The 26,000-nt window shown below is 44.3% G+C and overlaps 1 protein-coding gene and 1 long non-coding RNA gene across 8 annotated transcripts in view; one reads left to right on the top strand and one right to left on the bottom strand.

Moving 5' to 3' along the window:
- The window catches only part of Tet1 (tet methylcytosine dioxygenase 1), a 122,317-nt gene that overhangs the window by 18,983 nt on the left and 77,334 nt on the right, over positions 1 to 26,000 (top strand). For 3 of the 7 annotated variants that reach the window (XM_013072998.3, XM_087184785.1, XM_021259492.2), the window contains exons 2-3: positions 1,980 to 3,986; positions 18,996 to 19,049. In XM_013072998.3, coding sequence (XP_012928452.1) covers positions 2,100 to 3,986; positions 18,996 to 19,049 — 1,941 coding nt within the window. In that variant the 5' untranslated portion in view covers positions 1,980 to 2,099. Of the gene's footprint in view, positions 1 to 1,979; positions 3,987 to 18,315; positions 18,803 to 18,995; positions 19,050 to 26,000 lie in introns of those variants that run through there. The other 4 variants (XM_087184789.1, XM_087184788.1, XM_087184787.1 and 1 more) reach the window with 4 other exon arrangements.
- Positions 3,982 to 18,367, bottom strand: LOC147825590 (uncharacterized). Its single transcript, XR_015440328.1, has 3 exons — positions 18,195 to 18,367; positions 11,779 to 11,872; positions 3,982 to 10,091 (listed from the first exon to the last, which is right to left on the bottom strand). It is a non-coding gene; the product is annotated as an uncharacterized LOC147825590 (long non-coding RNA).

Genomic DNA, 26,000 nt, shown 5'->3' with positions numbered 1-26,000 from the left:
GTTGTTTAAAATGAATGAATTTAGCTTTATAAAACAAAAACCCTTGCATCATGTCATTTTTTTTTTTCCTCATTATGATGACCTTACACGTGAGGACGGGCCAATTTAGAGTCACAATTCTCTTGAACTGGTCTTTTTTCTTTTTCCCCAGTACTGACTGGGGATTGAACACAGGGGTTTCACACTGAGCTACACTCACAGCCTCTCCTTTGTGTGTGTGTGTGTGTGTGTGTGTGATAGGGTCTCCCTGAGTTGCTCAGTTGCCCAGGCTAGTCTTAAACTTGTAATCCTCCTGCCTCAGCCTCCCAAGTGCTGGGATTACAGGTGTGTGCCAACATGCCCTTCTTGCTTATAGCCTCATCTTTTTGTTTTGTTTTGGTTTGATTTTTTTGAGACAGGGTCTTGCTATGTAGTCCAGGCAGGCCTTGAACTCATCGTGTTCCTTCTGCCCTAGCCTTTGAAGTGCTGAGATTACAGGAGTGTATCACCATACCCTTCCTGGTGATGGTTCTTGCTCTTGTTCAACCTTCTTTCATTTCTCTTTTTACTTGCTTATCTTTTGAATAATATTTGCTTGCCCATTATGCTTCACTGTTCTAATCTTGTTTTCTCTTTAGTCTTTTTTTTTTTTTGTACCAGGAATCAAACATGGGACCTTGCACTTGTGAGGCAGGCAGTGGAACCACTGAGCTAAATCTCTGGTCCCATAAAACATATAACTATTAAAAGAATCATAGCACAGTGATATATGCTCACCCATGTTTATAGTGGCACAGTTTGTAATAGCTAAAACTTGGAAACAGCCCAATTGCCCATCAACTGGAGACTGTATAAAGAAGATGTGGTTTGTTTTTTTTTTTGTACCAGGGATCAAACTTGGGACCTTGAGCTTGTGAGGCAGGCACCAGAACCACTGAGCTAAATCCCTGGCCCCAGATGTGGGGTTTTTAAAAATAAAATGGAGTACTACTCAGCCATAAAGAATGAGAAACTAGAGACATTTATAGCTAAGCGGATGCACATTGAGGCCATACTCTTAAGTGAAATAAATAGGACACACATGTGTAAATACCGAATAGTTTCTCTGGTGTGAGAAACTGAAAGTGTAAATAAGGATCAAAATGTATAATTGATATTGTGAAATAGGAAGATAAGGTCTAAAGGAGTAGAGAAAATGGGAGGGGTAGGGGAAAGGAAACAAGGGAAAAGAAAAAATATGAGGAAAGGAAAAAATGGAAACAAAGTCTTTGTAAATAGGGAAGGGTGGAGGGGGTGAAGGAAGAGCAGGGAAAGGGGAAAATAGAAGAACCAAGATACATCATGTAAAGGTACAAGATCCCAATGATGAATGTAACTGTATTGTATACCTAAAATGTACCAATAAACTTAATGGAAAATAAACTTAATGGAAAATAAAAGAATAAGACACATACAACTACAAATGCTGTATTTAATATAGAGAGACACTATCATGCTTACCTTATTCCAAGAACTTTATCTACTGAGTCAGTTGTAATTGAAGGAATGTTATAGTGAATTCAAGTTTAAAAAATTCTTCAGCTGGACATGGTATTACAGCCCTGTCATTGTAACACTGGGAGAACCTATCTCAAAAAAGAAAGAAAAAGGTCTGTGATTTAGCTCAATGGCACCACATCTGCTTTGCAAGTGCAAGGTCCTGAGTTCAGCCCCCAGTACCGGAAAAATAAAAAAGGGAAGAAAGAAAGAAATGCTTCCTATTTTTGTGTCTATCATATTTTTTTCTTTTCTTTCCGAACCAGGGATCGAACTCAGGACTTTGCACTTGTGAGTCAGGCACTCACTGTGCCACTGAGCTACATCCTCGGCCCTACCATATTTTTCTTTTACAGTAAACATTCTGAGTTTCCTCATTTTAATCAATAGTCAATATTCTATTTCAAATGGAAAATGCATGAGAAAGACTTACTTTCTAATATTTTTTGTTGCTGTTATTTCAGATCAAGACCTTGTGTGACTGAGGTTGTCAATCCATCCAGATTCTCCTCCAAAGTGAGATTTTTCCAAAGGACCAATGACTCTGTTTCCTGAGCCCTTGCAGTTCTTCCTACTCTGTAGCTATGTCTCGATCTCGCCACTCAAGGCCTTCCAGGTTAGTCAGGAAGGAAGACATAAACAAAAAGAAAAACAGCCAAGTGAAGAAGACCGCCAAGCCAGCCAACAAAAATGTGATATTGGTCAAGACTGCAAGCCCTGGGAAGCTAAAGCAATTAATTCAAGAAAGAGATGGTAAGAAGAAAACAGAAGCCAAACCTCCGATGCCAACCAGAAGCCTTTTGACCCGAGCTGGAGCAGCCCGCATGAATCTGGATCGGACTGAGGTTCTGTTCCAGAACCCAGAGTCCCTAACTTGCAATGGCTTTACCATGGCTCTCCGCAGCACCTCTCTTAGCAGGCGGCTCTCCCAGCCCCCTGTGGTCACAGCCAAACCCAAGAAAGTCCCACCTTCCAAGAGTTCAGGAAGGCAGCGTGAGTGTGAGTGTAAAGTACTCACTAACACAGGAGTCAAGCATTCGGAAAATGACCCAGTCCCAAATCCAGCCCCTCCAGCCCCCCTTGATACAGAGAATCTAATCGGTGTACAAAATGTGTCTTTAGTTAAAGGTGAGAGTCCAGAGACAACCCAGGCTTGGTCTCAAACAGTAGAGGAGTCCAAAATCCATTTTCCCACACCCAATGCCCCACCAGGCGAGATCCTGTCTGGGCCACCGGAAAGGTCACATTGTGGTGAAAGACTTCTCTCTGAATGGATACCAAATGACACCCCTGAGTCCCCAAGCATGTTTGCTCAGGACACCCTGTGTGCACCTTTGTCCCAAAGAGCAGCCACCGAAGTTACCTCTCACAGAAACCCCAATGTTCAGTTAGAAGACTTGGGGTCACGAGTACAGTCTCTGAAGCTGATCGATTCTAGCCTGGATCCTGTTCAAAGTGAACAGAATAGCTGCCCGCCATCTGCTTTTAATCAGGGTGCATTTGAACAGGACCTTAGAAGCTGCTTGTCCATCTACCCTTCAGCCCTAATAAAGTTCCTCCTGGCAGGCTCAGAGCCACAAACCTTTGGTGCTCAACCACATCCCCAAGAGGCCCTCAAAGCCACCCCAGTTCAAGAGGGAGCTCCTGACCCCACCTCTGTCCTGGGACTCGCCTTCAGGGATATCCCACATCAGTGGGAATTTCTGGGTGCTAACCCAGTTCCTGGGGTGGCCCCAGGCCCCCCACAGATTCCTGGTGCTACTTCAGTCCAAAGAGAGGTCTTTGGAGCTATCCTCAACCAACAAGAATCCCTCAGCACTGGTGCTTGTGCTGCCCCAGACCTGGCTGCCTTCCTTCCCCTGATCCCAAATGCAATCGCTGTGTATAATGCTCTCCCGAAATGGTCTGAGCCTGGGAGTGCTGTTGCCAATGGCTTTGAGGTGCAGGATGCTGTGCCAATCTTGCCCTTGGGCCTGGGACATGCTCCTCAGCCTTCATCGGGCTCAGAGTTGAGCTCAGCACCTCTGGTAATAGCTGCAAGCAATGCTGAGACAAAGGAGCAAGTTCATGTGGGCCTTCAGGCAGCCACCACATCGAGTGTCACTGTGGCCCCCGCGAGAGGACTTCTCCATGCCCCGCCGGGCGCTGTCCAGCTCTCCCAGACCGGTTCTGGTGCCATGGAAAATCAGAGTCCCCAGGTCAGCGTGAGCAGCTCGGCTGATGTCAGCCCCACAGGGGTGTCCATGCCAGTATCCCTTGCCAGTGCTGCCACCTCCTCTTCCTATACCACCCTCCTGCCCACTTTGGAAAAGAAGAAGCGGAAGCGCTGTGGGGTCTGCGGGCCCTGCCAGCAGAAGACCAACTGTGGTGAATGCACTTACTGCAAGAACAGAAAGAACAGCCATCAGATCTGCAAGAAGAGGAAGTGTGAGGAGTTGAAGAAGAAGCCATCAGTCCTGGTGCCTTTGGAGGTGAGTCCCAATGGCTGGGGACTCCCGAGAGCTTGCTAGGGTGGGGCTTGCAGAGGCTGGGCTCCTCTGTGTTGGTAACACGCTGTTGCTTTAGCTGTAGGAATCTGGGTCTGCCCAAGGCCTTGTGCAGTGATGGCTTGGCTTTCTTTTAGAGTTTGTCCCAGAAAATGAGAACATACAGCTTTTCCATTCTAGGATTTGATAGAGACATAGGGAAATCGTATTTCCACTGTGCCTCCTTTTGGCTAGTTGCTTGTCTTTTGCGTGTGTGTGTGGGGGGGGAATATGGATTTAAAATTTAAGGGTTGAACAAATCAATTAACTCCCTTAAAACCTGGTGATGGTAGGGAAACCTGGAAAAAAATCCAGACAACCTAAAACTTCTTTTGAAAGAGTAAAATTGTCTGCACCCTCAGTCTTGAGACTTTGCCTTGATGCATGCCAGTGATACAGTTTCATCTCAACTTTCCCTGGGTGATTTGTACCTGTTGTGTACATTTCATGGGGCTTCTGGGAGCTAAATGAAAATGCCTTGTAAATGCCAGTGGGCTGTACACATCAGTTCTTATATCATTTATGAACAAAAGTTAGTAAAGGTATTGATTGATATAGAGTTTATTTGAAAGATTTTATGGAACTTGGTTAAAACTCAAAGTGCTACATATCAGACTTTTAAAACATTTGTCGATTGTGTTATGATTTTTACTATCTATCTATTTACTTATTTTATTTTTTGGTACTAGGGATCAAACTCATGACCATGGGCTTAGAAGGCAGGCTCGGTGCCACTGAGCTAAATCCCCAGACCTATCTATCTATTCTTGCAACAGGATCTCAATATGTAGTTCAGGCTTGAACTCACTACAAAGCCCAGGTTGGGCTTGAACTCCTGGTGATCCTTCCTGCCTCAGCCACCCAAGTGCTGGGATTCTAGGTATGCACTGCCACACCCAGCTAGTGTTTTATGATTTCAGAATTTTTAGAACAGATGAAATTATGTTTACCTTATCTACTATGAATACATGTATTGTAGAATGGGTTGCTTAAAAAGTATTACGGCTCTCATAGTGGCACTTTCCTGTCATCCTTGCTACTTGGAGGCCAAGGCAGGAGGATTACAAGTTTGAAGCCAACTGGGCAATTAGTGAGATTCTAACACAGAATAAAAAAGGTTGAGGGTGTAGCTCAGTGCAAGAGTCCCTGGATCCTGGGGGGCGGATATTGTGAACTTTAATTCAATCAACCTTTTCTATTTCTCACTCGACTTAAATTATTGGTCCAAAAACATGCTGATTTCTTGTTTGATTTGCAAACAAGCCATCAGATGTTAACCAATCCCGTACTTATGAGCATTTAAAGGGTTTCTAAAAATACGTGATTACAAGTCTTACTGCAAGGAGTAATCCTCCTCTACCACATCACTTCCCTCACTGGGGAGCGGAACACTTGTGGCCCATTACAGAACCCTTACAAATACCCGAGACACTTGGTAGCAGTAGCTTTGGAGGCCTCCCTCGAACACTGCTGACTTGTAGCCTTTCTGACTGACATCATTAGCAGAACCCTGGATCCACTGGGGTGCAAACACTCTTGTTCTCTTCTTTCCCAAACCTGCTTACCCCCTTACATTACTTGTTAGGGTCAAGGCCTTTGCACATATGTGGTCACCCCAAATAGTAAAGTCAGTTGCTTTCTCAGTCAGTTATATTCCCATGGCTACAAGATCTGAGCAGGCCTACATCTCCCCTTGGCCAGTGCTCTAGATGAGGCCTTTATCTATTGTTGAGAAAATTTCAGTGTTCAGTTTATTACCAACAGGTTTGTTTTTGTTTTTGTTTTGTGCCAAGCACAAGGGCCTGAGTTCGATCCCCGGTACCAACTCAGGACCTTATGCTTTCGAGGCAGGCACAGTGCCACTGAGTTAAATCCCCAGCCCACCAACAGGTTTTTCGAGACAGGGTATCAATCACTATGTTCACTGTGTAGCCCGGGCTGGCCTCAAACTCACAGCAATCCTCCTCCCTCAGCCTCCTGAGTACTGGGATTATAGGCATATGTACAGCACCATGCCTGGCCAAATTTTTGGGTTTTTTTGAGAGAGGATCTCACTAAGTTGCCCAGGCTAGGCTTAATCTTGCAATCTTCCTGTCTCAGCTTCCCAGCTGCCACCATGCCCAGCTTTCATCATTTCTTCTAACTATTTTTTAAAATTTTTTTGGTATCAGGGATTGAACTCAGGACCTTGTGCTTGGCAGGCAGGTGTGGTGCCACTGAGCTAAATCCCCAGCCCTTTTTGTAACTATAAATTAGCTTTAAATGCTAAGGAGAAGATGTTCTTATTTACTTACTCATTTATCTCTCAATATGAACTCATGAAGTTTTATTATATTCAATGGATTATAATCCTATTTTAGCATTATTTTGTTTGGAGGGGAAAGCGATAGATAGGGTTGGAACCCAAGGCCTTTCAAATGCGAAGCATGAACTATACCAGCACTCTTGTTATTTAGTTTAATGCTCTAATTATCTCAAATTTGGCAGGGAAGGAACTTCAACTTTTTGTTTTTTTCCTTTCTGGAATGGAGATTGAGCTCCAGGAGCACCAAGCTACATCCCAGCCACCCCCTCCTTAAGCTGCCACATCTGGCTTCAACCATTCCCTGAGTAATTTTCTGGCACAAGTGTTCTTTCTGTTGAAAGTGTTTGTGTACTTCCTGTACTGTCCCAGACCTGAGTCTGCCGTTTATCCGGGGAGAGTTGGTTTTTTCAAGTGTTGAACAGTGGTTGGAAGCACTGTCTTGATGATAGGCATGATGATTGTCACTGCCATGTCCTTGTTGTGTTCAAAGTTATTTGTGTTGTTGTGCTCAAAGTTACTTGTTCTTGCTCTCTCTTCATTTTCTCTCCCTCCTTCTTATCCCCCCACCTCATCCCTCAAGAGATCCTAAAGCATGTATTCGGCTGTCACTGTCCTGGACTCAGGAGGTGGACAGACCACCCTCCTGGCAGCGCCTGGACAGGTGGGGGTGGGGAGGATGATCTCTGAAGGAAGTGCATTCTGGGAAAGCAAGGACCAACTCTATAATCCCTTGTTTTGGTGCTTTGTTGTTATTTGGGCTTAATATTCTCCTTGTGAGATCAATAATGTTTATAGTTATCCATCATCATTGAAGTATAATATTCCACTATATGTATATATCACAGTATATTTATTCTTTATTTAAAGGATTTTTAAAAGTATTTATTTATTTATTTATTTGGTACCGGGGATGGAAATCAGGACCTTGCACTTGCCAGGCAAGCTCTCCGCCACTGAGCTACATCCCCAACTCTTTTTATTTTATTTTGAGACAAGAACTCCCTAAATTGCCCAGGCTGCCTCTAAATCTCATTCTCTGAGTAGCCAGCAATATAGGCTGGTGTGCCATACTTGGGCCTGTCCACCTTACAGTGGTTTAGGAATTTGCTTTTGGCTACTGCATTCTTCATGTGTATTTGTAATTTTTTTTTGGTACCAGGGATCAAACTCGGGTCCTTGCACTTGCGCAGCAGGCAGTGAAACCACTGAGCTAAATCCCTGGCCCATGTATTTGTAATTTTGAGACATATACTCTACCTATTTTTTGTTTTGGTTTTGTTGTTTGTTTGTTTGGGTTTTTTGGTACGGGGGATTGAGTGTTGTTTGGTTTTTTGAGACAATGTCTCACTTTGTAGTTCAAGCTGGCCTTGAACTCACTATGTGGCCTAGCCTGGCCTCAACTCAAAGCGATCCTCTTGCCTCAGTCTCCCTAGTGCTGGGATTACAGGTATGCACTACCACACCTGGCTTCTACCTTATTTTTATTTTTATTTTTTAGAAATTCAGAATAGTATCAATACCTATTTTGAGAACGTGTATTCTTTTATTTATTTATTTATCTATCTGTCTATCTATCTATTTATTTATTTATGTTTGGTACCAGGGATCGAACTCAGGTCCTTGAGCTTTCAGCACAGGCAGCGAAACCACTGAGCTAAATCCCTGGCCCTTCTACTGTATTTTTAAAACACTGATAGAAGTATATAAAAGAATAGGGTACAGGCTTTTTTAGACATAAAGATAAGGAACTTTTTCTACGCTACATTTTTCACCAGTAATATTTAGCTTGTAATAGTAAAAATTGTAAACTATGCTCTGACATAGGGTGTGCAGGGTGGGGTCTTGAATTATGTGTCTAAGCCAGAGGATTTTAGTATAGCATGTTGCATTTAATTAACATTAATTGAATGACTAGACGGAATAGTTTATGAGTTGATCTAGCCAAAGTGAAATAATTTCTTGTATTTATGATGGTTATGGTTTTCTGCCCAAAACATTAGAGGTTATTACATGTTTGGTTACCTTAAATAACAACATACTAGATACACCATAAAGTGTGCAGTGTTTATTAGCACACTACCTTTGTGTGCTTGCACTGCTGGGCCTCAAACCCAGGGCCTCACACATGTTCTACCAGTGAGCTATACCCCTAAGCCCCGCCCCCCCTTTTCTGGTACTGGGGATCGAACTCAGGACCTTGCGCTTGCAAGCTAGGCAGCGGCACCACTGAGCTAAATCCCTGCCCTCAAGTGTTTTTTTTCTTTTCCTATCTTCTTAATTCATGGAAATTCCACCTGGAAAAATAGTGTTAATAAGCAGGTCGTATTTGAACATCTGAACATTAAGAAGTGTTAAGTGATGCTAGTTGAATCACTGCCTCCTGCTCTCTCGGGAGCAGTACAGCTCTGGAGCTGTCCTTTGACATTGATAACAAGCTCGTTTTATTCATTTTACCCTTTTCTCTGGGAGTTGGGGGTGAGCCTTGCCTCCTTTGGCTTCTGCTACCTCAGTGTTTTCAAGTAGCCGGGTCTCACTGAGGCATGTGTGGCGTGTGGAATAAGTTTTGCTACCAACACCTGCGATTGCAGGAAGATGTTAGGAGTCCTTAACTGCCTCTAAGGAATCTCCTTGTGTCACTGCTCAGATTTGAGGAGCACACTGCACCCCAGCACTGGGCAAGTAGAGGAAAAGCCTTTCGGTGTGCAGTGTGCATGCATGCGAACCCTGCATGTCTGCAGAGTCACGCTGATTTTCCCTGGTGCTGAGCAATTGAGCACGCAGGCCAGGCAAGCACTGTGCCACCAAGCACATCCCCAGCTACCATGCTGAGCTGAGCTGATTCTGATTTATGGGTGTGATTCCTCTGACCTTACCATTGTAGGGAAATACCTGCACGTTTGTATATGGCTACTTAATCTTGGAAGAAAAATGTCCCAAACTGGCCAACATATTGCATCTGGTGTCAGCACAATGCAAATTATACTATTATAATGAGTGCCCTAATATAGAACATTGTTTTTTAAATTTATTTTTTTGAGATAGGGTCTCACTATGCAATTCAGACTGGTCTTGAACTCACTATGTAGCCCAGGCTGGCTGTGAACTCTCATCGATCCTCCTGCCTCAGCCTGCAGAGTGCTGGGATCACAGGTGTACACCACCATGCCAACCCCTATGTTTACTTTTCAATGGAGCTTAGCTCCAGGTCTCTCCTTTTGGTCTACCTGTTGTTTTTTGTGTTTTGTGGTTTTTTTGGTACTGGGGATGGAACTCAGGTCCTTGAAAGGTGGCAAAACCACTGAGCTAAACCCCTAGCCCCTATCTGTTGGTTTTTTATTGCACAGTAGTGGTCTAAGAACTGATGGTGTCAAAGCTGCAAAAGTGAGTCTCCAGCATTTGTGGGGGAAAGACAGTAGGAAGGGTCTTATGCTTCTGCACAATCAGACTGAAATAAGACACAGCTAGCAAATGGATCATATTAATCTGGTGGGCAATTCAGCAAATTACCTGGATAAGGAGAATCAGCACCCAAGTGCAGAGTATCCAGAAGGTATTGGTTGATTATCACCTGCTTTTCATGCCTGCTGTGAATGCAGCAGAAGATAAATCTTGCCTTTCTTCTGATTTAATTATGCCCACATGGCTATCAAGTCACTGTCATGGTGTTCTCCAGCAGAGAGAGTGAATGCTTGTGATTCCAGCACTCAGGAAGCTGAGGCAGGAGGATAGCCAGTGAGACTCTGTCTCTAAAAACAAACAAGCAGAGAGCAGTGATAAGTGACCGTGCTTAAGTTACTCCCAAAGCCCAAACCCAGGATTTACGGGATACGGACAAGTGTTTGCTGAACAAATGATTTAAATTTTAATAAAAATACAAAATTTAGGGCCAGGGATTTAGTTCAGTGGTTTTGCCACCTGCTGTGCAAGCACAAGGACCCAAGTTCAATCCCCAGTAACCCCCCAAAAAACAAAACAAACAAAATTTAGCCAATTATCACATACCAACATCTGCTAAAGAAACAACAACAAAAACCAACTGCACTGCAGTCCATCCATTTTATACCATATTAATTTAGTATTACTATTTCAGCATCTGGTACCCCAAAACAACATTTTGGGGATTATTCCATACATAGTACATTTTTCAAGTACCAAAGCTAAACTGGTGGTGGTGCACCTCTGTAATCCCAGCACTGGGGAGGCTGAGGCAAGGAGGATTGCTGTGAGTTTGAGTCAGCCTGGGCTACATGAGCCCAAGGCCAGTCTGAACTACAAACCAAGACCCTGTCTCAAAAAAAAAGAAGTGCCAAAGCTAGTAGAATCTTAGGCTATCTGTAGCAGAAATTCAAATGGAAGACTTTAGGAAAAGGTTTTGGGAAGATACGTGCTTTTAAAGTATGTGGAAAGGACCTGGGGATGGGGAAGGGGGAGTAAAAGTATTATGATGTGATGTGTATGTGCTAGTTCTCCAAGAGGAGTGGAATTCTTATATATCACAAACATATACTAGTATGAAAAAGAAACTTTAAAAAATGAAAGGCTGAAGGTGTAGCTTAGTGATGAGTGCTTGCCTAGCATGCTGAAGGCTCTGGGTTCAACCTTTAGCACCACAAATGATTACAATAAATAAATAAATGCTGAAGAAAGCTGTGTGCCTGTCTATGTTGCTTTAAAAAAATTTTTTTTTGAGACAGGGTCTCACTGCGTAGCCCAGGTTGGCCTTGAACTCTTCAAAATTCTCCTGCCTCAGCCTCCCGAGTGCTGGGATTACAGGCATGCACCACCATGCCTGGCGCTTAAAATTTCTGCCATGTGCATTTATAATTGTCAGTTAGAGCAAGATGCAAAGTTTGGGAAGGTCCAAATTCTCAGAAAGGGAGGTGGGGACGTAGCTCAGTGGCTGACCACTTGCCTTTGCTTGGCAAGGCTGCTGCCCTGGGTTTGAGCCACCTCACCTGGTGGTTGTTTTTGAGACAGAATTGAATTATGTTCAGGGTGGCCTTGAACTCACTATGTAGTTCAGGCTGGCCTTGAACTTGCGGTGATCCTCCTACCTCAGCCTCCCATGCTGGGATTAAAGGTGAACATCACCACACTGGGCTCTCCTTTTAGTAAACTTCTGAAGGCCCTCACCTCTCAGAGGTGGTGAATGAGCCAGTATTTCAGCAAATCTGACTAATGACTGGACAGCAGCCAAATCAGATTAGGTATCTAGTGTATTTTTAGCTACCATGGAAAATCAGAATTTTAAAATTGCCAATATTATATTAGTCCTTTGGTCCTGCTAAACTTTCCACATGTTCTTGGTTGCTGTACAGCAATTCCTAGGACTAACTTGAACCATACCATGCATGATGCCAACCCCAGTCTTTTATACGGTGTTTTACAGACCCTAAGAACATAAGCTCGGGGAACTGGTGTGGTGGTGCACACCTGTGGTCCTGGCGCTCAGGATGCTGAGACTCGAGGATCACTTGAGTCCCAGCCTTGTGGGTCCACCTGTGCCACACAGCGAGGGTCCTGTCTCCTGAGAATCAAACAAACAAAACCAAGTCAGGGGATTGAACCCAGGGCCTTCACACTGAGTTACATCCCAGACATTTTTTTTTTTTGTACCGGTACTGGGGATTGAACTCAGGATCTTACCCTTTCAAGACAGGCACAGGAACCACTGAGCTAAATCCCCGACCCTCTTTCTTATTTTCATTCTGATAGAGGGTCTTATTAAGTCGCTAAAGTTTCTACTTGAGCAATCTTCCTGCCTTAGCCTCCCAGAGTGCGGGGATTACAGGTGTGTGTCACCTGACTGGTAGAAGCTTTTGCTCTATCTAGACATAGGGCTTCACCTCCCCAGGACTCCACTCTCTCATGTTGTCCTTGGGGAGACAGACTGCAGTTCTTACATTTCCGAAGCTGAGGAGTCATCTCCTCCAAGCCTGGCAGGAGAATCACACCTGCTCCCGAGTTGTGAGGGCTGCCCACCGGTGCCGGGGTTCCGGAGAAACGGTGCCTAAGGATTTAGATTTCCCGGTGACCAGCAGTGTGGAAGGGTATCCTGTGCCTTGCTTGGGGAGCAGGTGTACCGGCCACAAGCGCAGGTGATGTCTGCAGCATCCGTGCGGTGCCTGCTACATGCCGTCACTGGAAAGTGCTGTGGCAGGTGTTGCGTATTCACTTCATTACTTTCAGTTGTTTGCCTTATAAGCACTTATGGTCATTTTGGTTTTTTATTTAAGCTCATTTTGTTTTTTTGAGGTAGGGTCTCACTAAGTAGCCTAGGATGGCCTTCAAATTTGTGACAATCCAACTGCCTTGGCCTCTCTAGTCCTGGGATTAGGAGTGTGCACCATGCCCGGCTATTGACGCTATTTAGAGGAGAGTAACTGAGGTCCTGGAGGTGGCCAGGACCACACACCATTTCTCAGAGTTATAGAAGCCTTTGTCCCGGTGGAGGATTAAGATGCACTATGAATGGATCGGTTTTCTGCCTCCTGTGATGCGGAATTACAGCTGCAGTTTCCATAGAGCCAGCGGTGCAGCAGATCTCCCCTTGTCGCTGTGTCGTGAGGGTCTGGTGCTTCCGCTGTGCCCCAGACATTTACACTCCGCTGCTTATTTTCCTGTCATGTTTCATTTGCGGCATCGTTTTGTGGTATTTTCTGCTGAGGGGCATAGCAGGGCCTCAGCAGGAGGAAGGAGGAGGCCCAGACGGCTGGGTTCTGGGTGGCTGTGGACTTGGGTAAGGGTGGGAGCGGAAATGAGCTGGCCTGGATGCGTGCATCTCTACTCTGAGGGGGATTTGTTAATGAGTTCATTCGGAATTACAGGAAGATTTGTCTACTGCAACAGAGAAATGAAATTACTCTCTTTATTTACATGACCCTATTTTTTAGAGACCTTTCTAATAGGTGCACTGTGAAGTGTTAACAGATAAAAATCAGTCCGGTGTACGGGTGCAGCCTGCAGCCCAGTGCTCTGTGAAGCTGAGGCAGGAGGATCACAAGATTGAGCCCAGAGCCTGAGATTTATCCTGTGTCTAAACAGAGAAGAGCTGTGGTGTGGCTCAGAGCAGAGGCTTTGAGTTCAATTCCTAGTTACCACCAAAAAGAAAAACAAGGAAAACAAAACAGAACAAGCTTTTAGCCTTTTCCTTCCTTTATAAAGAACCAGTAACTAGAAGATGCTATCGTCACTACTAGTGAAATATGTACAGTATCAACAAAATTTAAACCTTTTTTTTCTGACACTGAGGATTGAAGCTTGGAGTGCTGTACCATTAAGCTGCATTCCCAGCCCTTTTTTTATTTTGAGACAGGGTCTCACTATGTAGCCCAGATTGGCCACAAACTTGTGGTAATCCTCCTGGCTCAGCCTCCCCAGTGTTGGGATTACAGGTGTGTGCCATTATGCCTGGCTCTTTTTTTATTCTGAGACAGAGTTTGGCTATGTTGGTGAATCGCCCAGGCTAGCCTTGAATTTGTGATTCTCCTGCCTCAGCCTCCCAAGGTAGCTGAGATTACAAGCTTATACCACGAGGCCCAGGGAAACCGATGATTGCATATTTTTTCCAGTCCCACCCTCTGGACTGAGGGTTGAACCCTGAGGCTGGCACATGCTAGACAAATGCTCTACTGTCAAATGCTCTACTGTTAAACTGTACTCCTTGTCCTCTGAGACAGGATCTCAGTATGTATGCCAGGCTGGCCTTGAAATCATTATGTAGGCCAGGCTGCCCTTGAATTTGCAGTGATCCTCCTGCCTCAGCCTCCCAAGTGCTGGGATCACGGACATGTGCCACCACACCCGCTGGTATCTGACTTCTCTTTTATTCCCTTTTGGTACCCAGTATCAAATTCAGGACCTGTACTCGTGAGGCAGGCAAGGTGCCACTGAGCTAAATCCCCATCCCCTTTGACTTCTTAAATGATGCCCTGGACAGAATTAATGTTACAGGCAATGGAAACATCAATTCATTGTTTATAAATATCTAGTAAGAACACCCAAAGTCATTTATTTTAAGCAATAAGAGCTAAAGTGCTCATTGAGTAAGCAGTTTGAAGTTTTGTAAATCAAGTAGATTTGGGGGGAAACTTTGTTTTTGGTTTCTTTTTATCCTGTCAGGTGCCATTTAAACCCTGGGCCCTGCACATGCTCTACCACTGAGTCCCGCCTCTGTGGGTCCTAAATTGCATTTTTTTTTTTGTACTGGGGATTGTACTCAGGACCTTGCTTTGTGCTTGCGAGGCAGGCAGCGTCACCACTGAGCTACATCCCCAGCCTTAAATTATATTTTCTTAATAGTCATTAAGAGTGTCTGTAGAAACACTAGGACAATTCGTATAGCTAAACCATTCCTGATAAAGATAGGCAAGGTTAAAAATAAAAGAATTCATTTAGGGGCCGGGGATTTACACACATGCCTTTTTTTTTTTTTTTGGTACCGGAGATCGAACTCAGGTCCTTGCACTTTCAGGGCAGGCAGTGAAACCACTCAGCTAAATGCCCAGCCCGGGGCCGGGGATTTAGTGCAGTGGTTCTGCTGCCTGCCCCACAAGTGCAAGGACCTGAGTTCAATCCCCTGTACAAAAAAAAAAAAACGATAGACAAGGTTTTCACTTAAGCCCACACCAGAACACAACTGTGTGAGCTCTGTGCCTGTCAGGTGTCTGTTTCCTGTGGTGCTGAGGTTCAAACCCGGGGCCTGGCCTGTGCACTAAGTGCTACTCACTCTTGGTGCTAGAAGTGGTCATTGGTGAAACAGCTGCTGTTTATTTTCTTGTTAAGGCAAAGCCTGTCCCTCCCTGAGCCCCACAATGGCTTTACACTGCAAAGTATTCTTTTCTATTTTTATTAGTTGGTGTTTGCAATCCATAATGATTACATTAACCTTGGGGAGTTGCTACACGTACATGATGAATCTTAATTCTTCTCCTGAGACATCTTTCCCCTCCTTTTCCTCTCCACTGTTGCAAAATCTTCAAAGAATCCCCCTTCAGGCAGTTTAGAAGACTTGTGTCTAGTAGGTATATAAAGGACTATTTTGTTTTTAAAATTTTAAGTAAGGAGGTAATGGGATATTGAATAGGTATTTGGATATTAGAAAAATTAAGCCAGGTGTGGTGGTGCACACCTGTAATTCTAGGACTCATAGGCTGAGGCAGGAGGGTGGCTAGGCAAGAGTTCAAGGCCAGCCTGGGTTACATAGTGAGTTCAAGGCCAGCTGAACTACATAATGAGATACTATCCCTGGGTGCCCCCCCCCATCAAACTCAGGACCTTGCACTTGCCATGCAGGAGTGGTACCACTGAGCTAAATCCCCGGCCTTGGGATTTTTATTTTTATTTTGAGACTCATGTCTCTAAGTCCCTAAGTTGCTGGGCTTCAACTTGGAGTCCTCCTGCCTCAGCCTCTCAAAGTGCTGGCATTACAAGTGTGTTATCCATCACTCTGGACTGGTCTGAGATCTTGAAGATTTTGTGTTCCAGGAAAATGAATTGAGGCTTCATCTAGAATTTGAAGGCATGGGAAGTTTGGTTGTAATTTATTTTGAGTGAAGTCTTATCACATATACAGGCCTGCCCCACTATGACCAGCATAAAACTGAAAAGTAACTTTAAATGTCTCTGCTGGAACTGTGAAGGGCATGAGACAGCCTTTTATTTTCCTTTTTTTTTTTTTTTTTGGTACCAGGGATCAAACTCGGGTCCTTGTGCTTGCGCAGCAGGTGGTGAAACCACTGAGCTAAATCCCCAGCCCTCGGTCACTTTCATTAACCCTGATAAGATGAGCTTTGGCTTCAGTAACTAGTTGTGCAGAACAGTGCACACACCTCAAATACTTTCCTAGGCTGCTGAGTACACGTTGTGTGCCTTCCTCAGTGTCCGAGTAGACACCGCCCTTGGCCCAGGACACCAACATCTCACCCGTTGGACATTCAGTGCCCCTTGCCTTCTAACCCTAATTTGTTTTATGGATGCAAGTAGTAGATGGAGCACACAGATTGATTTGAAATGTATTTAATCAGAAGCACTTTACTAAAGATTGAACAATGAACTGGGCGTGGTGGCACACACACTCGGGAAGCTGAGGCAGGAGGATCACTGAGTTCATGGCCAGCCTGGGGTAAACCGGGTGACCCTGTCTCAAAAGACAAGAAAGAAAGAAAGAAAGAGAGAGAAAGAGAAAGAGAAAGGGAGAAAGAAAGAGCCAATGGAAAAAAGTGTTGATGCCTTTTAAAAATTGTATTAATGGCCAGGTGTGGTGGCACATACCTATAATCCCAGCTACTCAGGAGGCTGAGGCAGGAGAATCACAAATTTGAAGCTAGCATGGGCAACATAGCAAGGCCATATCTCAAAATAAAAAAATTTTTGAAAGGGCTGAGATGTAGCAATTCCCAAGATCACAAAAATAAATAATAATATTGCATTCATATATTCTAGGGAGGCATAATCTGTAATACAAATGCAAGGTGCTCTGAGAAATGTTGGCTCTTCTGTGTGTGGCTGACAGGAATTTAAATGGTGCAGCTGCTGAGAGTGGAGTTTGGAGGAACTCAGAAAGGTAGCCGTGAGCAGGGCTTGGTGGTGTGTGCCTGTTTGCAGTACCTCACAACTCCATTGCTGGTGGGAGTTAGCACTTGTCCAGAGCGGCTGATTTCCTACCTCTCTCTGTGGTCTCCTTCTGCAGGGGAGGGAGGCTCTTATCTGGGCTTAGCTCGTTTGTGCTGGTGGATGTGTTTAGGATGGATTCTGTTGGTTTTGCGACACATGTTTAGGGAAGAATTAAGAACACTACATCCAGTAGGATTTTTTTTTTTTCTTACGTGCATTAGTAAAAGTTTTGAAGCTCCCTTCTTAGCATGCACGAAGCCCCAGGTTCCACCCTCAGCACTGAAAAGTGACCCGAAAAACCACAGCAGGAAGCCAGGCCCGTGGGCTTCGTGATCCCACCAGGAAAGAGCGTGTTCGTGGCAAACCGGAGCCCCGAGGCGAGGTGAGAAGCAGGCCTTCCGGCTCTCCCTCTATTCCCCGTCTCTGCCTGTGGGAATCTGTCCGGGATCCAACTGCAAGTGGAAAACCCATCCCTGACTGAGCAGCCAGGCGAGCCCTGCTGCCAACCTCCAAATGTGCCGCCAAAAGCTCGGCCCGCGAGGTGGAGCTGGCTGTCTCCTAGATCCCGGCAGCTGTCAAGGTGGCGGGGATGGGACTCACCGGCCTCCTCCACTGCTGTGGGGCAGTCACCTTGAGACAGCAAGGTCCCAGCCGCTGCCCTGGTCCTTCGCGCCCCTGTGGCAATGCCAGGGGCTCCTGCCTTTCCCAGGGCTGGCAGGTGTCAGCCACGGTGCACCGTGTGTGGGTCCCGACCCCCCGGGGACAGGGTGGCTCTGGGAGCGGACGGGCTGCTCACGGGGCCCGCTTCAGTGGCCTGGGGGGCAGATGCTCGGGTGACCATCCTGGGAGAGGGAGGCCCCGAGGTTTGAGGTGGACTCTGCCTTCTGCGAAATGAAAGTCATCAGAAATGTCCCTAGCAAGACAGAAATTCCTCCTCTCTCTCCACTCGGTGGCAAGTGTATTTTGAAAACTCCACCCCTTCTACTAGTCCTCACCCTGTCCTTTTCCTCTGAAGTGGCTTTATTGTTATTTTCTAATCCGCCTTTGTCGTTGGACATTTATTGACAGAAATCAAACCGCTCTGTTTCCGGGCAAAGCGCCTGCTGCAAAGAGGTGTGGTTCGGAGGAATGAGACACACAGCCCAACAGCTGAGCCTTACTGTCCTCATATAACCTCCCTGCCTTAAATATTGCCAATATTTCCCCTTGCCTTATAAAGTAAAAATGCACAATACCTTCCAGAGTGGTTTCAGCGAGCCCCAGTGCCCCCCTGGGCTCTGTGACAGCTCCTGTGCGGTGCAGACAGAGAGGTGTCCCCTCCCCCCGCGGACCTGCCCTGGCTGCCACCCAGAGGTGACTAATCAGGGAGACTCCGCCATCGATCCGCGCTGGCCACCTGGGGGATTCGCGTGCATTGTTTTGGCCGAAGCCTCCTGTGATTTCGCCTCGACCAGATCCTCTGCAGAGAACTCCATGTCACAGCTTGGGGCTGCCTGTGTCCTGTGGTGAGAGCCAGCCGCACAGGAGACCCTTTGTCTAGGAAGGGCTAGGCTGAGAAGATCACTTTGGAGTTGCTAAGCTCTGCATTGCCATTGGCTGCACCGTGTGGGGCTGTTTTTGCAAAAGGCATGCCCAGCACGTCTACAGTGCTGGCAGGCCAGGGCTGCCTTCAAACACCATGATAATAACACCGAGAGCAGTTTGCAGAACTGTTCCACTACCGAGGCTTCCTCTGCAGAAGCAAGATGGCTACCTCGTGGGCTTCGCCGTGAAGAATGCAGAGGCTAATTAAGACAGACTTTAAGGGAAAGCAGGGTATTTCCCTACTTCATCTTGATGCAAGGTTTTTTTTCAGTGATTTTTAAAGTATACATTTTACATATGCTCTTTAGGTTGTGCCTAGAAACATGTTGATGATTTAAAATGGTATAAGTAGTTTTACAGAGAAATAGCCAAAAATTTTTTGGGGAGGTGGGGATGGGAGCTTTTTTTTTTTTAATGGAGGCTCATTTTCCATTTTAATTTTTTTTTTTTAGGTTATAAAAGAAAACAAGAGGCCCCAGAGGGAAAAGAAGCCCAAAGTTTTAAAGGTAATCAGCTGTTGATTAAATACTATTTAATTTTTTTCCATTTTCATATAGTATTTTCCTGTCACTTGAGGTTAAATTTGGACTATAGTGGATGTGAATCTTCCCAGATTTTGAGTAAATAATTTTCACTCAAATAAAGTGTTTTTCTCTCTTGTACGTTCTGCATAATGTGCATATTAGTATCCTTTATTTTCAACTCTACACAAATCTGCAGAAGGAAAAGTTTATATGCAAAGTGTTGTGAATAAAATTCATTTTTCCTTCTAGCTCCTTTTGTAACATCTGCATTTGCGGTGTTGCACCAGTGTGTGCTTAAGCTTTTTAGGAGAAAGGTACTATTTGAAGTTGACAGCTATGATCCATTGTGATTTTAATAGACCCTCCCTTAAGTACTATTTTAAAATGTGATTCCCCCCCAAAGAAAACAAGGTCCTTAGAGATTTTAGTTCAATTTAAGATGTAGAAGTCATTGAGATCTTATAGCCAAATTATAATTGCTTAATCCCAAATTCTCATTATGTCACCTTTAGTTTTGACATTCATGGAACTGTAGAACAAGCATGCTGTCTTTATTTTCTATAGATTGCCTATGATTATGTAGCAGTAACCTAATTTGGCTATAAGCTAATAGCAGTCTGTCTTACGAGTTTTGTATAGTATTTAGAAGGGTTCATTTCAAAGCCTATGGCTTCACTGAAAGTTCAGCGCTAGCTTGCATCTGCTAAATAGGTGCTTCTGTGCTTAAGGTTCCAGGTGACATGTTGCTGTTATAAATGTAAGCAACCTTAGCAATCTTGAATTAAGAACTAGCAAGCAATACCACAATTGGCCTGTACAATTATATTGTGTGCATTTCATTTAAAATATTTGCACCTAATTAAAGCTTCTCTTTTGCAAATAAACTTTTAGCCCTCAAAGAGGAACAGCGTGTTGGACTATGGCTGTGAATGTGGCAGATTTTATCTCGTTTGTTCCCCTAATTGTGTAACTTGAACATGTTGACACTGAGAACCAAACCTTGCATTGCCTTCTGTTTTGGGTGACCGCCGTAAGCTTCTGTTTCCTGCCTGTACACAGCATGGCCATGTAGAGTTTTCACCAGCCAATGAGTATTTATTTAATATTTATGACACAGTCAGCGGTGTGCTAGACACTGTGAAATGAATGAAAATGCTTCGCACAAATTCTCATGGGGCCTGGACAAATAAATGGTAGTGATTTTCAAGATAATTTAAACCATTTTCCTTTTCTTCTTCACACTGATCCATTCACCCCCTTTTACATCCTTCCCCTCCCCCAAAACTAGAAGTGTCATTAAAAAGCTGGATTTGTATCTTTTTCTATACTTTCTATACTTTCCAATTTGGGTCTACCCATCTCAGACCTTAAATTCTTTAAGTGAGAAATAGTTTTAGTGTTGTTATTGTAAATGGCTCTTCAATTGGAGCCAAGATGTAGGAGAGAGAGTTAGACCACATACAGAGACTGACAGACATTAAGCCTGGTGTTACATCTCCCACCTTTGCTAAGAAATAGACCAGGGCTTGGGGATGCTATTTATTTTTGTTTATTTTCTTAGTCTGTGTGTGTCCTGTCACCCAAAATAAATTTTAGAAGTAAATATACCATGTGTCAGTTTTGGGAACCAAGGCAGCGGACTGTGGCTATTTCTTTTAAATAAGCACTTGTGGGTGGCCAGACTCCTGCCCCAGTGAGCCGGACTCAATTGTTGCTGACTTTCTGTCTGTCATTAGTGATTGTCCTACAAGACTAGGAAAATACTCCAAAAGGAAAAATTAATTTTTAATGTCAGCACTTAAATTTAAAAAAAAATTCTATTAGGTAATAATATATTCTTTTCTTTTTCCAAAGAAAGCTTTATTTCTGTCCTACACAGTAGAAATGTTAAAAACTTTCAGATTTTAACTTGAGCTGTGTAAACTTCCCCTGGAGCAAACGTAGACTATTATATAACCCTAGAGGAGATGCTAAGTGTGTTCTGGAAAGGTGAGAGAAGAATACAGCTTTCAGCTTCAGGCTTTATAGGTGAGGTCCTGCTGCATGCTGCCCCACAGGCACTACTCCCTATCGGGGTCCTCAGGCTAAGGCTGGGCTTCCTCCCTTATTCTCTGTCTTTGCACTGGTCCTTGTGGCAGAGATCTAGTCCCCTTCCTTTGGTGCTGGACCCTTAGGTCTCCAGTCTCTTGGATCCCCTTGCCAGTATGGATGCTGTGAGTTTTCATCCTCACCATCCATTAGGAAATAGATCTGGGCACAACAGGAAGGGAGACTGGTGTGGAATTGGAGGCTTCTTCCATTCTACTCTGAGCTTGGCAACTACTGTGTCCAGTGCGGGACTGAATTTGCTTTGTCTCACATCTCCCCCCACCCCAAAGGGAAACAGTTACCTACATTGATGCTCATATTCATTCTATTCCTTCAGAATTTCAAGATGTGAGTAGTGATCTCAAATCCCTTACTAGAGTCTTCCTGCATTCAAATGACAGTTTCAAAGCACTTCAATGGCCAGAATGGACAGGCAGTGGTGGGTGGCAGGGTTGTGTGGAGCAGCTCAGGACAGCTGCAAGTCCTGTTGCTGGTCATTGGTTATTGCCACACACAGATGGCAACTTGTTCGCTGGGCCATGACTGGAAACGTTAAGAGCTTCCTGGAATGTTGAGTAAGGTGGAGTTGCAGATGCACCTCAATTCCTGGGGTGTGAACTTTGGCTTCCAAGCAAGAGACATGGTTTGCACTTTCTCTAGGAACAAACAGTGATGTAAATGTTTTCCCACTTTCTGTGGGTGGCATGGGTGGGGAGCAAGTAGGAGGATATATTTCCTTAGTGAAAGCCAATTTGGGGCCGGGGATTTAGCTCCTCGGTTCCCCTGCCTGCCTCACAAGAGCAAGGTCCCAAGTTCGATCCCCGGTACCAAAAAAAGAAAAAAGAAAGCCAATTTTAAGGTAGTGTTTGTTGGCTCATATTGTAAATCGTGGTCCCTATAGCAAATCAGCATTGTCAGTTGGGTGTTTAGGCAGAATTTCATAAAGGCGTTAAGGAAAAATCTAGGAATGGCAAAGGATCCCAGGGCTAAGGAAGGCAGAGAGCTGTCTCTAATCCTAGGACTGAAGGTGGGAGGGGTGGGGCCAGGTGCACAGGGTGAAGGTGATACTTGGGTGGTCACACTACATGCTGAATGTTTCAGTGTAAAAACAGTTGCTTCAAACACACTTGTCCCATCCTTCTCACCCCTCTGAAGCAGCTCTGGAAGTCTTCTTTTGGGAGTGTCTTTACCGGGTTTGATGAAAATACAGCAAATATCACTGCCTAGTGCCATCCAACACAAAGGCAGGCTGTAAAAACATCCTGGTGTGTCCTCATCCACCGTATGCACCCAGTCTGTTACTGGGCAATCCCTTGCTCTTCTCCAAAGTCAAAATGACCATGAAGGGTGTTTTGATTTGGAAAGAGGACTTCCAGAACTGCTTCCGAACAGGGCAAGAGCAGTGGGATAGGATAAGTGTGTTTGAACTGAGGAGAAATAATCCCAGGGGGACTAATAGCAATGTGTCTTATACTGTGTTGAATTCTTTTTTTTTGGTACCAGGGATCAAACTCACGACCTTGTGCTTGCAAGGCAGGTGTGGTGCCATTGAGCTAAATCCTCGGCCCATGAATTCATTTTCTATAAAAAGTAAATAGTCACTGTATTTTTGATCCAATGTTGTAGTTGAATACAATGAGCAGGGGCTAAGCTGAGGTCATGGATAGAGGCTTCTGCAGGGAGGCATGAGGGTGTGATGGACGCCCTACCCTCCAATCTCCTGCTGCTTTCCTTGGTTGATCCAGGCCAGGAAAAAGGGAAAATTCTTCTGATGAAACACCTCCTGTTACCTGTGTGTGGGTGTAGAAGGCGCCACATGGACCATTCAGTATCACTAGTAACAACGGGCTATCTGCTAGGGTCAAAAAGAGTCCTAGAGCTGGCTGTGGTGGCATACACTTGTAATCCCAGCATTCTGGGAGGCTGATGCAGGAGGATTGCAAGTCTGAGCCCAGCTTGTGCATTTTACCAAATTAGGCCCCAAATTAGCAAGACTTTGTCTCAAAATTTAAAAAGAGCCAGGGTTATAGCTAAGGCTTTGGGTTCAATCCCCAGCACTGTAATAAACAAACATGTAAAATAAAAATTAAGAAAGAGGTCAGGCATTGTAGATCATGCCTGTTATCCCAGGCCTCAGGAGGCTGAGGCAGGAAGATCACTGTGAGTTCGAGGCCAGCCTGAACTACAGAGTGAAACCCTATGTCCAAAATAAATAATTTTTATAAAAGAATATCAGAACCAAGAATATGAAGATGATACCATTCGATGAGGCTGGGTGAAGGTTATAGGAGAATTCTCTACTATTTTACAACTCACCTATACATGTAAATCTAAAATCAAACGTACAGGCATCCCTGGGTCAGTGGGATTGCACACTCATATATTCTGTAATTAGGTACTCTCTCCCTTGACCACTATGGGACATTTTTAAACTATTTGGTTATAAACTGTCATCACAGTCGTACAGTATTTGGAAGAACTGGGTAAACAAATACAAAGAAAAGTCAGTGGATATTAAACCAGGAGACTGTCTGCAGAGGCCAATTGAAAAGAAAAAAGGAAAACAAAGCCATGTTGCAGCTGGGCTCATGGCGGCTGCCCTGCTCTGTTCTTCTTTGCTTCCTTCCTTTCTTGATGATGCTGATAAAGCAAAGAGCAAGTGGCGGTGGTGCTGGTGGCATAGGGCCTGTGTGTTACTAAGGTAGCAAAGGACAGAATACTTGTATGTAGCTTTGCTTAAACGTCTGCTTGAAGCAAATAAACCACATGATGGTCATGATTGACTTTTTTTTTTTTTTTTTTTTTTTTTTTTTTTGCTATGTAGTTCAGGCTGGCCTTGAACTCACTGTGTAGCCTAGGCTGGCTTCGAACTCATGGCGACCTTCCTGCCTCAGCCTTCCCTGCTGGGATTACAGAGTTGCACCATAATGCCAGGTTTGTGATTGGGCTTGACACTATTATATTCAAAATATTTAGGGCCATTGGAAAGTCTGAATTAAATGCTCCATCTGAGTTCTTTTCTGAATATCATTTAGTAAATATTATTCGAGCACATACCAAATGCTGGGGCAGTAATGGTAAATGTAAGACCAACATGTTTCCTGCTTTCCAGGAAATTAAATGCTGCTGAGGAAAGGCAAGGGAAAAAAACACATTACAAATTGTGGCAATGTTTTGAAAAAGAGAAACACAATTGGGAGACCAGGGAAAACATCATTTAAAGAGTCATATTTGGTATCTTTTGAGAGCTGTTCCCTTGTAGTGTATATTATTATATACATTAATGTTGGTTTAAAAGGAATGAATGAGAAACCTTGTTTATTTTTAAAACCTAATATACTACAGGAAATGGCAGATAACAGTTGCTATAGGTTTTGGGTTTTTTTGGTCTGCACACTTAAGTTAAAACTTTGTTTCAGTTAGCAAAACAAATCACTGTCTATATGATAATTTTTAAAACTGGTAATAAAGCAACATTCTATTACTTGCAGCAGCACCCTGGCAAATTTAAAAGCCTGGGTAGTGGTGGTCATCCATACCAGTAACCTTAGTTACCTGTGAGGCTGAGACAGGAGCATCACAGATTGAAGGTCAGACTAGGTTTAATTTAGCAAGATTCTGTCTCAAAATGAAAAAAGGGGCCTGGATGTAGCTCAGCAGCACCACACCTCCCTGGCACGTGCAAGGTCCTTGGTTTGATTCCTGGTACAGGAAAGAAAGAAAGAGAGAGAGAAGAAAAGGGGGATGGTGGCATGTAGCTGAGTAGTACAGCAACCCTGAGCTCCATCCCTGGTACCACAGAGAGAAGATAGGTTAAATATTAAGCTTGACCATTGTTGCACATACCATTTTGATAGAGGGCTTCATCATCAGGGGCAAATAATCCGTACTTTGGGGGGTAATGGGCCAGGGGACAAAATTTTAGTGTGGGTGGTAAGTGTATCCACAAAGGATACACACTTTATAAACAAACAAACAAACAAAAACAATTAGAAGGAGAGAATTTCAGAACACCAAGGGTCACATAAATTTAATAACTTAGTTTTGTGACTCAACACATGGTGTATATTTCTCTCATTCTGTTATAAATGGCAAAACAGTCAACGACGTGTGCTTCTCCAGCAGTGTTTATCCACAAGATCAAAGGCACACATGGGGCTTCTGGTTCAAGAATCCAGAAAGTGCTGCGCTGCCAAGCGAGGCTCTGCCAGGTGTCAGGCTGGGCTCTCCCGTCCCGCCCTGCTCCGCTCAGTCATTCACTCGCTTATCACCCGAGCACGCAGTGTCCAGTGATCCAGGCGCACGTCCACCCTGGGATTTCTAGGAATGATCCCAAACGAACCAGAGTGAACGAAAGCCAAGTGGGGTTGGACAGGCTGGAGGAAAATTTCATTCAGGATACAAAGGGAAAAAAAAAGTCTGTGAAGTCATCTTCCTAGTGCACAGCACATATGCTTTGTGCTTTGTGTCTTGCATACTCACACTTGTTTGTTTGATGGTGCTGGATTCTTTTTTGAGACGAGGTATTGCCATGTAGTTCAGGCTAGCCTGGAACTCACTCATCTGACTCAGTACATAGCCCAAGCTGGCCTCAAATTCACACTGATTTATCCTCTCAGCCTCCCAGGCGTGCCCCCTATCTGACTAACATAGAGGGGCTTCAAAGAAAGAGTTTCTACTACCATTTATCATCCATGTTTAAAATGTATTGATGTTACATGAATTTGATGAAAATATAAATTCTTTTCACAATTCCTGGAAGCCAAATGTTAACTGATAAGCTTATTTAAGGAATTTAGTTATTTGAAATTACTAAGTGGCTATTTTAAATGTATCTTCTCACAT

The sequence above is a fragment of the Heterocephalus glaber genome, unplaced genomic scaffold (assembly GCF_053883595.1).
Source record: "Heterocephalus glaber isolate CG9 unplaced genomic scaffold, H.glaber_assembly_v1.0 deba00001497, whole genome shotgun sequence".
Classification (NCBI taxonomy): Eukaryota; Metazoa; Chordata; class Mammalia; order Rodentia; family Bathyergidae; genus Heterocephalus; species Heterocephalus glaber.
This window is presented reverse-complemented; position numbering and strand designations above follow the sequence as displayed.